The sequence below is a fragment of the Carcharhinus amblyrhynchos genome, chromosome 17 (assembly GCF_965287045.1).
Source record: "Carcharhinus amblyrhynchos chromosome 17, sCarAmb.v2.hapA, whole genome shotgun sequence".
In the NCBI taxonomy this organism is placed as follows: Eukaryota; Metazoa; Chordata; class Chondrichthyes; order Carcharhiniformes; family Carcharhinidae; genus Carcharhinus; species Carcharhinus amblyrhynchos.
Genome location: NC_137340.1, coordinates 24,769,874 through 24,784,106, shown reverse-complemented (window position 1 = coordinate 24,784,106; position 14,233 = coordinate 24,769,874). Strand labels below are relative to the sequence as shown.

The following is a 14,233-nucleotide window of genomic DNA, read 5'->3' as shown; positions in this document are numbered from 1 at the left end:
ACGTGCTACAAAGTGATTTGTGTCAAACTTGGTTCTTAAAGCAAGCCCTTTACGTGAAAGTCAGAAGCACACCAATATCTGGGAGTTTATCACCTGCGCACACATTTCTATTTTATGCTTCTCTTAAAGATTAAGAAGAAGGAAAAAGGACGTTGTCATTGGGGGAGAAAAGAAGATTCCAAATGGTATTTTAGAAGAACAAGGTAACTTGAGTTTGTTTGTGCTGGAAACTTGAAATAAAAACTGGAAATGCTGCAAATACACCACAGGCTTATCAGCATCTGACCAGAAAAAAAAGAGATAAGTTTATGTTTTTGGGAGATGTCCTCTGCTACAATTGAAAATAGGCCTTTCAATTTTGATGAAGCTTCTTCAGCCAAAATGGTAGATTTTTTATACTTGTGTATATATAAAATATTTTATATATATATATGTACCTGCATGCTAACTGCTCTGCTGTGTGTTTCCAGTTTTTTTTTGTTCTTATTTAAGTGAGTTTGTATCCATGAGGTCTGTTTGGAACACTGTTTGAATATGGAACAAGGAGTTATAGGATATAATTTGAATTGCACATTACTGGGCTTACGTAGGTTTATGCTGCACATAACTCATGAGCAATAAAACCACGGCCAAGTGGCTTGCGATCATACTCAGAAACTGTTTGTACGTTTCCTGGTTCTTGCAGGTTAGTCGAACAAACCACATGAATCAAACGCAAATAATGCATTTGCATGCAAATTGCGTGACTTTGTTAATTGCGCTTGATTTTGAAACTTAAAAAAAGGTCATGGCTCCTAATCCATGAGTTCTAACTGCTTCATGCAGAAAAAAGAATGAATTTTGTACGTTGTGATCTAGACGTTAACTCTGCCATACAAAGCTCTATTTTCTCAGGTTATTTTTCCCCCAAAGTGATTAACGCAAAATTGCTCATCGCAGACTTTTTGTAATAGTTATATTTCATCTAATAGATGTCAGTGAATATACTGTATAAATGTGGTCTGGATCATCTTAGCACTCTATTACGTACTTTATGGACTTGTGACAAAAATTAAACCTTTCAGAGAAGAAGATGATGAAATCATCATATCTATAATAATGAAATCTTTCCTTTTACTTCTTTGTTCTGTCTCTTGGGGAAGATCATAAAAGTCTAATTTACACTACCAAGCTCACATTCATTCTTTATGCTCTTTTGATGGCAAAATTAACTATCTCACTAAATTAGGAATTCTGTGAAGAGCCCGCTTTTACAGTTAAGGTTGTAATATTAATTAGATGTTGCTAGGGATGAGCTCTGAAATCATTTCGACCTGATTTTGACCTCTCTGATTGTTCCTGAATTTTCTATGTTTTGATCTATTCAGACAGCACATATCGCCGGTTGAAATAAATGCAGCTACAGCATTTTTTATTTCTTCCCTTCATGTTCAAATTTACTTGACACTCTTCCCAAGCCATCCACTAGTTGCCCAGCTAGTCAGTGCCTCTGCCTCTGGTACTCACAAGTTGATCTCCGGGAGGCAAGTGTAGACGGCTTGGGACATGACCTGTTTGGTTCCCTGGCCTCTGCTTTCCTCCTCTTCCACAGCCATAGCATAAATTGAAACTCACTATGTGTGCATCTGCTTCAAGCGAACCTGCCTGTGGAACTGTCAGCACAGCATGCTGACTTATCGTCAACTATGGCAGGACTAATTTCCTACAAACCCAGTTGTTTAGATTCGTATATGTTTTTGTTTAAATTGATTCACTGCTGTATGCCCTAAGGATGATTGTGACATAGGCTAATCTCTCCCTAATTTGGATAGTTAAACAATAACCAGTCCTATTCAATCTAAGGATTCTGCTTCTTTGTGCTTTTAATCCATCTGAGTCTCTTGCAGTCCACTGTTCAGACTATATATGAGTCAACTGATGAATTATCCAAACGTAGGGGGTGGAATTTCCCAGCCATGCTCACCCCAAGACCGGAAAATCCATCCCGAGGTCAATGGGCCTTTGCATGGTCCATGTCCTGCCCGCTATGATTCCCGTGTTGGGCAGGACGAAAAGATTCCGCCCAGAGTATTTTACCCTTCTTACTCTTTCTTCATATCAAGCTGTACTTAGGGGTGGCACAGTCGTTAGCAGTGCTGTCTCACAGCGCCAGGGACCTGGGTTCAATTCCAGCCTTGGGTGACTGTCTGTGTGGAGTTTGCACATTCTCCCCGTGTCTGCTTGTGTTTTCTCTGGATGCTATGATTTCCTCCCAGTCCAAAGATGTGCAGGTTAGGTGGATTGGCAGTGCTAAATTCCCTCTTAGTGTCTAAAGATGTATAGGTTAGGGTTATTAGTGGGGTATATGTTACGGGTATGGGATGGGTCTGGGTTAGATGCTCTGTCGAAGAGTTGGTGCATACTTGATGGGCCAAATGGCGCCTCTCTGTACTGTAGGAATTCCATGAAAAGGAAGACCCTGTTTTCCTAATTTTCTACTTCCTCCTCCATTCCTTTCCTAAAGGTGTTGGGTTTGGTTAGAGTGTGGTTGCATGGGAGCAGTTCACTCTAGTTCCTTGCACTAAAGGCATTTTTCCTGCGTGAGGTGTGATGGTGAGCTTTGGCTGATGTGTAGAGGACTTCAGTGTTGGGTTTGATCAACCAACACATGCACTCATGCCCTGTCCAGCACCAATCACTGTGCAGAGATCAGGAGCAGAATTTTCTTTTCCCCACCTGTAGGTCAGAGGCACATAAGTCAACTGCAGCATCCAAACAGAGACACGTTAACCTGGGGGAAAGAGCAGGGATCTAACCTGACACATGCACTAATCAGAATGGCTGAGTGCCAAACATGCCCAGGACTTCCTTCACTCAGCTTATCAGGAGGACAAAGGTTGAGTGACCTAACAGATATCACACTGGATGTGAGATGAGCACCATCATGTACATTTAGGAGCATTACATGGATCATCATTCACTTAACACACAGTGTACAGAGATTGGGAATTCTATGAAAGGGAAGGAACATGTGTGAAGTGATGAAGAATGATGGAATTCTGAACTTGGAAGAAGGCGATGGCCTAATGACATTATTGCTAAACTATTAAGCCAGAAACTCAGCTAATGTTCTAGGGACCTGGGTTTGAATGGCACATGGTGGAATTTGAATTCAATAAAACATATTTGGAATTCAGAATCTACTGATGACCAGAAAACTATTGTCGATTGTTGAAAAAATCCACCTGGTTCACTAATGTCTTCAAGGGAAGGAAACCTGGTGTCCTTACTTGGTCTGGCCTATGTGTGACTCCAGAACCACAGCAATGTGGGTGACTCTCAACTGCCCTCTGAAATGGCCTCGCAAAGCCACTCAGTTCCAGAGCAACTAGAGTTGGGCAACAAATGTTGACCAGCCAGCAACACCCATGTCCCACAAATGAATTAAAAAAGGACCTTTGTTTTGGATCCAACTTGTAAACACTGACCATTGTTTATATTGAAAATCTGGATTTACACTGCTCGGTTCTTCAGCCGTTATATTAAATGATATGAAAACCTGATGCAGTGTGCAGTCAAGTCTACACTGTGAACTCTTAGAGGAGCTCAAAGGTAGAAAAAACTGATAGCTAATTGGTTATTGATTTTCATCCTCATCATTCATTCTGTTCCTCCTTGTGATAAAACTGAACTTGGATTTATACTTGATGTGGAGATGCTGGCGTTAGACTGGGGTGGGCACAGTAAGAAGTCCCACAACACCAGGTAAAGTCCAACAAGTTTAGTTGGAATCACGAGCTGCCTGAGCGCTGACAAAAGCTCATGATTCCAAATAAACCTGTTGGCCTTTAACCTGGTGTTGTGAGGCTTCTTACTCGATTTATATTATCATACACCAATGGCTTACACTTCGGGTTGTTTGCTTTTTAATGAACTCTTTAATCAATTTCTGATCAAGCAGAGCAACAGACAGTGATGCTTCTCACCAGATCGCCCACCGTTTCAAAGAGGTACCCCCCTATCCCAGTGGAAGCTTTGGAACATGAAGTTCAGAAACGCTCAGCTGATGAGGGCAAGCTATTTCGGGAGGAATTCAACGTGAGTTTTGTGACTTTCTGTAATCTGATTCTATGGCAAAATGAAGAAAGTGCAAACTTGGTGAGCCTTGGCGCTGTTCTAGAATGCATTTAAGCATAAAGGTACCTCTGTATATATATAAAACATGCTTCCTTAGTTGGCAGGAAGTTGGGCCAGTTTCCTGACTGCTGAGCTACCAGCTAGAATAATATTTTCACTGTACTTGTAAGAAGTGCACAGTTTAATTCTATTTGCAAAGGGTGACATAGGATTCTGCAACAAAACATTTTCAGGAGCAAATTCTTGAGCACTAGGGTGACAGCAGAATGAATCAGTGTTCCAAAGCTCTGTCATGAAGAGTGGAACATGAGTTGGCAGTCGCATTTTTTTCACAAGATTTGATCATTTTGTCAGAGTGAAAGCACTCAGTGAAGTTGAGATATTTCTCCAAAGACAAGGTGTGCCACTCACTGAGTGAACCCAGGCCATTCGCACATCTCCAATTAGCCAAGTGAGAGGCAGTGTAGGCAAAGGCACACACCCTGAAAAAGTACTGAAGAAAATTGTAAAAATGACACTCTATTTTCATTAATTTTTCTAAGAAAATCATTTCCTTTTAATTAAGAATTTGTCTCCCCAAGTTTCCTGATCCACATGCTGCTAGATAAGAGACAGTAGTCCCAACATTAGAGCATGCTCCATTTACCTGGCCATTAGACGGCACGGTGGCACAGTGGTTAGCACTGCTGACTCACAGCACCAGCGACCCAGGTTCGATTCCCAGTTTGGGTTAGTGTCTCTGTGGAGTTTGCATGCTCTCCCTGTATCTGCGTGAGTTTCCTCCGGATGCTCCAGTTTCCTCCCACAGTCTCAAAGACATGCTGGTTAGGTGCGTAGCACCGAGCAGTGCTGGTTAGGTGCATTGCTGCAGTGTGGCGACTAGGGGAATTTCACAGTAACTTCATTGCAGTATTAATGTAAGCCTTACTTGTAATTAATAAATAAGCTTTACTTTTTAGACAGGCAAGGGCACATTGCAATAGGGGTGGGAACATTGGCACAGTTGCAGGCCTCAAAAGTGTCCTGGCTGTGGTTGAAGAAAAGCAGTCAGAAGTAGCCACTAAGTCCCTGTCCGAAGAAGGCGAGGCATATTTTTGGCCCTCCTTTTGGCCATTGACCTTTAATTTGAGAGAGTTCGAGAGACGAAGCCCATCACCAGCTTCTTGGGGAAATCACTAGAAATGCATGACCCTGACTTAGGAAAATAGAATTGTGGAGGGAAAGTTTGGGAGCACTCCTCCTGCCTCACTTCGTTCGTGAGCTGTATCTATCGCACATACGGGCCCAGGTTCATCCATTTGTGGAAACCTAGAAAATCACTGAGCAAATAAAAAAGGGAGAAATACAAGATGTCAAGGGTTTCCATGTATTATTCTTCTGTAGCTTCCAGGATATGAGCATTCCCCAGCTCTAACTGAAAGTAATAGTATGATACACTGAACGGAAGAAATTCTAAGACCAGAATTTTACACTAAATCCGAGGAAGGTTCCAAATAGAGAGAAGCACAAAACTGCATGGACAGGGTTCCCTCAGGGATCCTATCACCCCAACCCAGACACAATTTCGTGCTGGAGCAGACGGGGCAGCTGGGAAGCCTGTTCATAGCCCTGTTACGGCCATTAAGTAGCTACTTTTCCCCACCAGTCTCAATTTTTACACAGGCAGGCACTAGTTGGATCAGGGTACCAAATATAAAAGTTCACAATCTCGATTTAAGGTGAGAATTTGGGGAGGAAGGTCTCAATCAAAGGCCCTGCAAATTTGGGGCAGCCTTCCCTCAGGGACCAGGAAGTTCAGGTCTCCCTCTCCCCTGGTCATCACTCACGCTGAGATCAATCCCCTCCTGAACCACCCCCCTTCCCTCCGCGCATCCCTGTCCCTCCCACCTTAGGACCTCTAGTACTTCGAAATGCGGTTCTGAGATTAAGGCTCAGGCATGGCACTGCAGTACCTCTGCTGGCCACTGCAGCGCTGTGCCTGGAGAGGCTGGAGAGCTGTTGGCCAGTCTGATTGACTGAAAGCTCTCTGAGGTGGGATTCCTGTCCAAGGGCAGACAGAAGTCCTGCCTGCTGTCAGTCAACACTCAATTGGATGTAAAATGGCTTGTCAGGAGTCAGCAGAGATGTGTTCCCTGATGACTCTCAGGATGGCAGGCTCACCATCCTGAAAATTCAGGCTTAAGACAACTTGCCTTCGTAATTTTTGAGGCAGTTTCTGGTAACATTCATCGAAAACACATACATTGAGCAGATTTTACAGCCCCTCACATCAGTGGGACTTTACCACCCCACCAAAGCCAATAGACTTTTGGATAGTTTGCTATGTTTTCCAGCCCTATCATGGCAGCGGAGTAATTAATTATGTGGACTAATTACCTGTGGGTCATATACCACTTAGAACCTCCGATGATGTCCTCTGCCTAAATTTGAGAAAGTACCATGCCATCTGAGTTCGCTGTCACCAACATCCCATACCCACAACACACCCGCTGCACGAGGAGAGAAGGCTGATAGTAGAGAGAAGCAACACAGTGGCGCATTGGTTAGCACTCCTGCCTCACAGCGCCAGGGACCCGAGTTCAATTCCAGCCTCAGGTGACTGTGGAGTTTGCGCGTTCTCCCTGTGTCTGCACAGGTTTCTTCCAAGTGCTGTAGTTTCCTCCCACACTCCAAAGATATGCAGTTTAGGTGGATTGGCCATGCTAAATTATACCTTGATGTCGTGGGATTAGCAGGGTAAATACGAGGATTGGGCTTGGATGGAATTGTTGTCAGTGCAGGCTCTATGGGCCGAGTGGCCCCCTGTTGCATTATCGGAATTCTATGAGAAGCATCCTGCATCAAGTGCACAAGGACAGTGGGCCTAATTTTAAACCTTTTCCTGTGGATGGCTTTTGAGCAAGTTCAGTCTCTCCCCACAAGTCAGCACAAGAGTTTTTATAAATATATAAAAAAGAAGAGGCTGGCTAGGGTGAATGTTGGACCCTTAGAGGATGAGAGGGGGGACTTAGTGGTAGGGGATGGGGAAATGGCTGAGGCCTTGAATAACTTTTTTGTTTCTGTCTTCACGGAGGAGGACGTGAATAATTTGCCGGATGTTAGCGATGGAAAGATGGTAGGAGTGGACAGTCTGAATGACATTATTGTTAGTAGAGAGGCAGTGCTCGACAGACTGGAGGGGCTGATTGTGGACAAGTCCCCAGGACCGGATGGAATGCATCCAAGGGTTCTGAAAGAAATGGCGGAGGTGATAGTGGATGCCTTGGTGATTATTTTCCAAACGTCGCTGGGTTCCGGGGAAGTGCCGGAAGATTGGAAAACGGCTAATGTTACGCCGTTGTTTAAGAAGGGTGGCAGGCAAAAGGCAGGGAATTATAGGCCGGTTAGTTTAACGTCTGTTGTAGGTAAAATGTTAGAATCCGTCATCAAGGAGAAAATAGCGAGGCATCTTGAGGAGAATTGTTTGATAGAGCAGACGCAGCACGGTTTCGTTAAGGGGAAGTCGTGTCTGACGAATTTATTGGAGTTCTATGAGGATGTGTCTAGGGCGGTGGACAGAGGAGAGCCGGTGGATGTGGTGTTTCTTGACTTTCAGAAGGCATTTGACAAGGTGCCTCACAAGAGGTTATTACAGAAGGTCAGGGGGCATGGAGTTGGGGGTAGGGTGTTAGCGTGGATAGGGGATTGGCTGTCAAATAGGAGGCAGAGAGTGGGGGTCAATGGGTGCTATTCGGATTGGCGGTTGGTGACTAGCGGAGTGCCCCAGGGGTCGGTGCTGGGGCCTCAGCTATTTACCATTTATATAGATGATCTGGAGGAGGGAACCGAGTGTGTGGTGTCGAAATTTGCTGATGACACCAAGGTTGGTGGAACGGCAAATTGTGCGGAGGGTGTGGAGAGTCTGCAGAAGGATCTAGATAGGCTGGGCGAATGGGCCAGGAACTGGCAAATGGAATTTAATGCTGGCAAATGTGAGGTTGTCCACTTTGGTAGGAATAATGGTAGGAAGGACTATTAGTTACATGGCGAAAAAGTGCAGCAGGCGACGGTGCAGAGGGACCTCGGGGTCCTTGTGCATGAGTCACAAAAACTCAGCCTGCAGGTGCAGCAGGTGGTCAGGAAGGCAAATGGGATGCTGGCCTTCATAGCGAGGGGAATTGAATATAAAAGTAGGGAGGTCTTGCTGCAGCTGTATAGGGCATTGGTGAGGCCGCAGCTGGAGTACTGTGTGCAGTTTTGGTCGCCGCACTTATGCAAGGATATTTTGGCCTTGGAGGGAGTGCAGAGGAGGTTTACTAGGCTGGTACTGGAGTTGAGGGGGTTGAACTATGAGGAGAGGCTGGATAAACTAGGCTTGTACTCGTTAGAGTTTAGAAGAATGAGGGGAGATCTCATTGAGACATATAAGATGATGAATGGGATGGATAGGATAGAGGTGGAAAGACTCTTCCTGCTCAGAAAGGACAGTAGGACTAGAGGGCACAGCCTCAAGATAAAGGGGGGGGCGGTTTAGAACGGAGTTGAGGAGGAACTTCTTCACTCAAAGGGTGGTGAATCTCTGGAATTCTCTGCCTGTTGAAGTGGTGGAGGCTGTCTCGCTAAATATTTTTAAGACGCGGGTTGATAGGTTTTTGATAGGCAAGGGGATTAAGGGTTATGGGGAGAGGGCGGGAATGTGGAACTGAGCCACAACAGATCAGCCATGATCTTATAGAATGGCGGGGCAGGCTCGAGGGGCTAGATGGCCTACTCCTACTCCTATTTCTTATGTTCTTATGTTCAATGAAGATCCAGGGCTCCAATTGCCTTTGTTCATTTGTCCATAACTTACTAATCATTTCCGACTCTGAAGCACGTAGAGTTGCTGCTCGTAACTTGACTGTTAGTTGTTCATTTATTTTCACTGCTGGATATTTGTGACAATTAATTTCATCAAGTAACTCAATTAGAAAGTGGCATGATTTAACCCTGGGCTAAATTAGTTGACCACAACATGGTGGTGATGTTGAGAATGCTTCATACTAAATGCTTAGCCTGGAACAGGTAAGAATATTGCGATTCTAAGTTTTCTGGGCCATAGAAATTTCATTATCAGGTCCAACAAAGGGGAGATTGATTGTTCTTAAAAATGTGCAAAATGGAGTAGAAAGTGATCACTGGTTTTAAAAAACAAGCCTTTCTTAGCCAGCATGGGGAGATTAGACTCAGCTTGGCTCCCTGAAATTCCAGTGCTCCCACACAGGTGCTTGTTTCTTATTTGAATGTGATCTGATTTACAGGATTCTGGATAGGATTGCCATTGGGGTGAAACCTGTATCAATGCAATACCCACACAAGAAACACTTAATATTTTGTAGCTGGCAAGATAACCTTGACAAGTTAATCGATCTTTGTTCAGAACTGAGAGTACACGGAGAATAATACTTCAGCATTTTGCAACATTGAAAGTGTAAACATTGAGAATAGGAGTAGGAACAGGTCATTTGGCCCTCTGAACCTGCTCTTCCATTCATTATGATTATGGCTGATTATCCCACTCAATATTAAGTGGCTCCTTGTTTTACCATTAATTTTAGTTAACACAGCCATGCCACTGCACAATTCTAATGATTTTTGCCTGGTTTGCTACAGTCCCTGCCAATTGGAACATCAGTTGGATGCTGTGAAGCAGCAAATAGAGAAGAGAACAAAGACAAAAATCGATATCCCAACATCCTGCCAGGTAAAGACATCGTCTTAGTTGCTCTCACAGATTTCCATTTCCTCAGTTAAAGTTCTGTACCATCTTATACCCTGTCTTATTCATTGGAAACTTAAATCATGAAGGAAAAGAGAGAGCATGTTTGTGCTCACTGGGCAAAGTTTATATATTTTTTTAAAACTGTTTCATGGTACTAGCAGAAACTATTATACATCTTGTGCTGGTGCAACTTTGTGTTTAAGGTGGAATTGTAGCAATGACCATTAAGATTTAGCTTAAGAGTTTAAAACATTGGAAAAGGGGATATTGTACTTCTAACCTGGAATAATTTTAATCAGCTTTGCTAAGTAGCTGTTACTTAATATGGGCTAATATTGCTGCATATATTAGATTTGCTGGGCAGCACTCTACTGACCTTTCACCGAGTGTTGCCTTGAGATGGCTCTCTGTCTCTACATAAGAAGCTGGTGATACCATCTGCAAACATTCACCTCCAAGCCACACACCATCCTGACTTGGAACTATGGCTGCCAGGAACCTCCATGGTGGGGTGGAGGGGGGCAGGGTGCAGGGTGGTGGTGTCACTTTCAGCGGGACCAAAAGATCCCTGCAGCGGGAAGGGCCGAAAACTCCCATCCTATATTGCTGTGGAATCAACATCCTGGAACTCCATTCCTAGCAGCGTGGTTGTACCTGCCCCAGATGTACTGCAGCAGTTCAAGTAGGTGGCTCGCCACCACCTTCTTAAGGGCAATTAAAAATGGGCAACAAATGCTGGCCTAGCCAGTGATGCCTACGTTCCATGGAAGACTTCATTAAAAACCTGATGATTGGATATAAAATCAACAACCCAGGAATTTAAAAAAGTCATGCCCCGACTCTACTCTGAATGCTTTGTTCCAAGATTCATCTAAAGTAGAATTTGTACTGAATTTTCCCCAGATAGAAGAGATATGATGTGGGGGGGGTAAATTTTCCAATATACATCCCTAGAAGGAAGTTACCATTCAAGGAAGCAAAGCTTAGAAATTCAGTGCAGCAGCATTTTAACACCATCACCAATCTGCTGTTTCCAAGTGTGACAGCCATTGGAAGTGCAGGACTAATGTAATTATTCTGCACTGTAAAATGTCTGTTGCAGTGACAATGCTGCCGACAACAGCACCTTTGATGGCATGTTTGGACTGAATATGAGTGAACCAGCTGATAGCAGTAACACAGAGAGTGCTAGACCCATTTTCGCACTACGTCTGCTGGAACTTTTCTAGATATTAGGTAAAATATCTGGGTAGAAAATGAGTTGTGCTTTTTGAAGTCATTTTGTGTGCTTGCTGCGGATTTCCAGCTGATCTGGTAAGTAACAATGTAAATAGGCAAGTAGGTCATTTGAAGTAATTCCATATCATAACAAGGAGACAGTTGATAAGGATTTTGCATTTGCAAAAGGAATCGTAGATAGAGTTAGTAAATCATGAATTTCTTTGTGCAGTAACAATGAGAGGAAAATATATTTATTGTGTCAATCACAATATTGCCTATTGCCAGGTTTCTACTGATTAGATAGTTGGCCGTTTATGCTATTAGTGAACTTCAACATAGGCCCACAACCTTTTGCTTCCATTCGGGACTGGAGCCATAAATTTACATGACATGTGCTTTCCACACAAACCCTTCCTGATTCATAACTTTGGGATGCAAGAGAAAGGTATGGACTCTTGCCACGTGTATTGTAGGCATAGCATCTAATGTACTGCTTTGTGACTGCATTTTGCAGGGAATAGATTTGTATTAATGCTTGGTGACTCTTCATTCATTTTGTTGCCAGTATAATAAACTTTATCAACTTGCAAACTCTTCCAGATGACACTTACAGAGTGACTTTGACAGCTATAGATGGGATGCCAGGCTCCGACTACATTAATGCCTCATACGTTGATGTAGGTGCTCATTCTTTTTAATAAACTATTATTTGTAATGCATTTAATTCTAATCAGCATATCAGAAAACAATTACTGTGCAAAATATAAAGAAAAGTAACACAATGTAAGTATATGACAGACTACAGTAACTTGATCACAAATTAAATACTAAATTTTTCCCCTTAGGGTTTTAAAGTGAAGAATAAGTTCATAGCAGCTCAGGGTAAGTGACTGTTAACATCACCTGTTACTTGTTCTTTGTGTTATTCACTGATAGAAGCTGTTATCTGATAGTAATAAATGTCAGATGATTTGTAATAATTGCTTTCAGTAACATGGCCAGATAAACATAATGGATTTGATATTTGGCACCATAATCTCTTCCATTCATTAAGAATCAATATTATATTTCAATGTGGTTTTCCTCTCAATACACATACATCAAGAGTATCATTTGATGTGAAGATGCTATTATAGATTAATAGCTAGTCGCACTGATGGTAAACCATTATATGTACCCTAAGGTCCTTTTCATTTGTGTTCATATCAATATAAACATATAAAACAATATAAATATAAATCTTGGGAACAAATGGAGGCAGAAGTGCTACATTTATTAACACGATGACACAGTAGTGAGCATGGCTGCCTGACAGCGCCAAGGACCCAGGTTCAATTCCGGCTTTGGGTGTCTGTCTGTGTGGAGTTTGAGCATTCTCCCCGAGTCTGTGTGGATTTCCTCTGGGTGCTCTGGTTTCCTTCCACAGTCCAGAGATGTGCAGCTTAGGTGGATTGGCCATCTTAAATTGCCGTTAGTATTCGCAAGATGTGTCCCCTCGATGAATTGGCCATGGTAAATGTACAGGGATATGGGGATTGGGCCGGTAGAGAGCCTGTGTAAGCTACTCTGTGACAGAGTCAGTGCACACTTGGTGGGCCGAATGGCCTCTTCTGCAATGTAGGGATTGTTTGAAAATGAGTGTCATTTCAAGGATTAGTTTATAGCATTGGCATAGACTGCAGCAGTTCAAGGAAGTAAATCATCACCACCTTAAGGGCAGTTAAGAGTGGACAACAAACACTGGTCTTGCCAACGAAGCCCATATCCCAATTTTTTTTTAATTCCCCCAAAAGCTGGATGTAAAACCAACAACTCAAGAATTGGAATGTTTTGTCCTGGCTTTATTCTGAATGCTTTGTTACAAGTTTATCTGAAGTAGAATCTGTGCTAAATTCACCCCAGAAAGGAAAATGATGTTGGAGAGGGGAGGGGGGGTGTTAAATTTACCAACAAACATTCCCAAAAGGAAGCTGTTATCAAAGGAGTCAAAGCTCAAGACCTCAGCACTGCAGCATCTCCAACCTGCTCTCTCCAAGTGTGACAACCTGTTGGAAGCACAAAACTAATGAGTTTCAGTGATTAATGCATACCAGTCTTGGTCAGATTTGTTCACTGCCCATAATTTTGAGTACCGACACTGGGGATTTAGTCAGCCAGATAGGCAGGCTGAATCCAAAACTACTGAGAAATCTACGCTCACCTGTATTGCTTCCGTTTGTCCAGCATACAGTGTACACATTCCTCCCTGTTTACAGTTATCAAAATTCAGAGCACTTTGATGCAGATAAAAGACAGAACTTTGAGCCCTCCAAAGTGTTCACAGTGATAGTTCAACCAATTTAGAATTGTGCATTTAATCACTCAGTTGAATCTCCTGCTAAGCCCAGGTTTGAGTCCACACTTGAATGGGCAAAATGTGCCAGGAGTTCCTCACTAGTAACATGGTGAGGGCATAACTCACAATGTATTGGCACTATTCTCCTAAGCACACAATGGGACACCCATCAAGCTCTATTGAATGGTGGCTCCACCGAGGGAGAATTAGAGCTTCATCCATTGCCATTTGCCTCTCTGCACCTTAACAATATTGTCATAAGCCCTGGGTTGTAAGGCCTAAGTTTGTAAACGCAATTTATCATACCTAGCATGCTTCCAGCAGCTGTCAGTACAAATCTCTGAATTTCCTCACAAGCCTTACTATAGATCTCTGTGTACTGTATTCTGAAAGAACCCACACCCAATACTTCATACTAGCCAGCTTGATCACCTAGACAGTTAAATCTAGAGCTGTATATTCAGCTTCCTCATCACCAACTGCATAATTTAGGTTCTGATGTGAGTGGCTTTGACAAAGAAGAGTGCCCACCATCCACAGTGTGGCTAACTGACCTGTGACGTCTTCACTGGCAAGTCAGTGTTGTCATGAAAATATGCTTTGTGTCAAATAATGATTTTTAATCCACCAGAGGAACGCTGAATTGAACTTTTAAAAACACATTTTTAAACACAGAGTTAAAAGGTAACTTGAGCTGGCGGCTAAAGATGGCTACCCCCAATTTGTCACATTCCACATTCCAATTCATTTTGTTGGAGACAACTATGTCTGGAAAGATCCATCAAGGAAAATGTTTTGGGATATATGAGTGAGCCACATAA

At 43.0% G+C, this 14,233-nt stretch overlaps 1 protein-coding gene across 6 annotated transcripts in view; it reads left to right on the top strand.

The window, feature by feature from the left end:
• The window catches only part of ptprea (protein tyrosine phosphatase receptor type Ea), a 261,033-nt gene that overhangs the window by 206,621 nt on the left and 40,179 nt on the right, over positions 1 to 14,233 (top strand). For 5 of the 6 annotated variants that reach the window (XM_080205628.1, XM_080205629.1, XM_080205630.1 and 2 more), the window contains 5 exons: positions 130 to 203; positions 3,938 to 4,077; positions 9,748 to 9,838; positions 11,678 to 11,754; positions 11,923 to 11,959. In XM_080205628.1, the coding sequence (XP_080061754.1) occupies positions 130 to 203; positions 3,938 to 4,077; positions 9,748 to 9,838; positions 11,678 to 11,754; positions 11,923 to 11,959 (419 nt within the window). The remainder of the gene's footprint in view (positions 1 to 129; positions 204 to 3,937; positions 4,078 to 9,747; positions 9,839 to 11,677; positions 11,755 to 11,922; positions 11,960 to 14,233) is intronic. The other variant, XM_080205632.1, reaches the window with a different exon arrangement.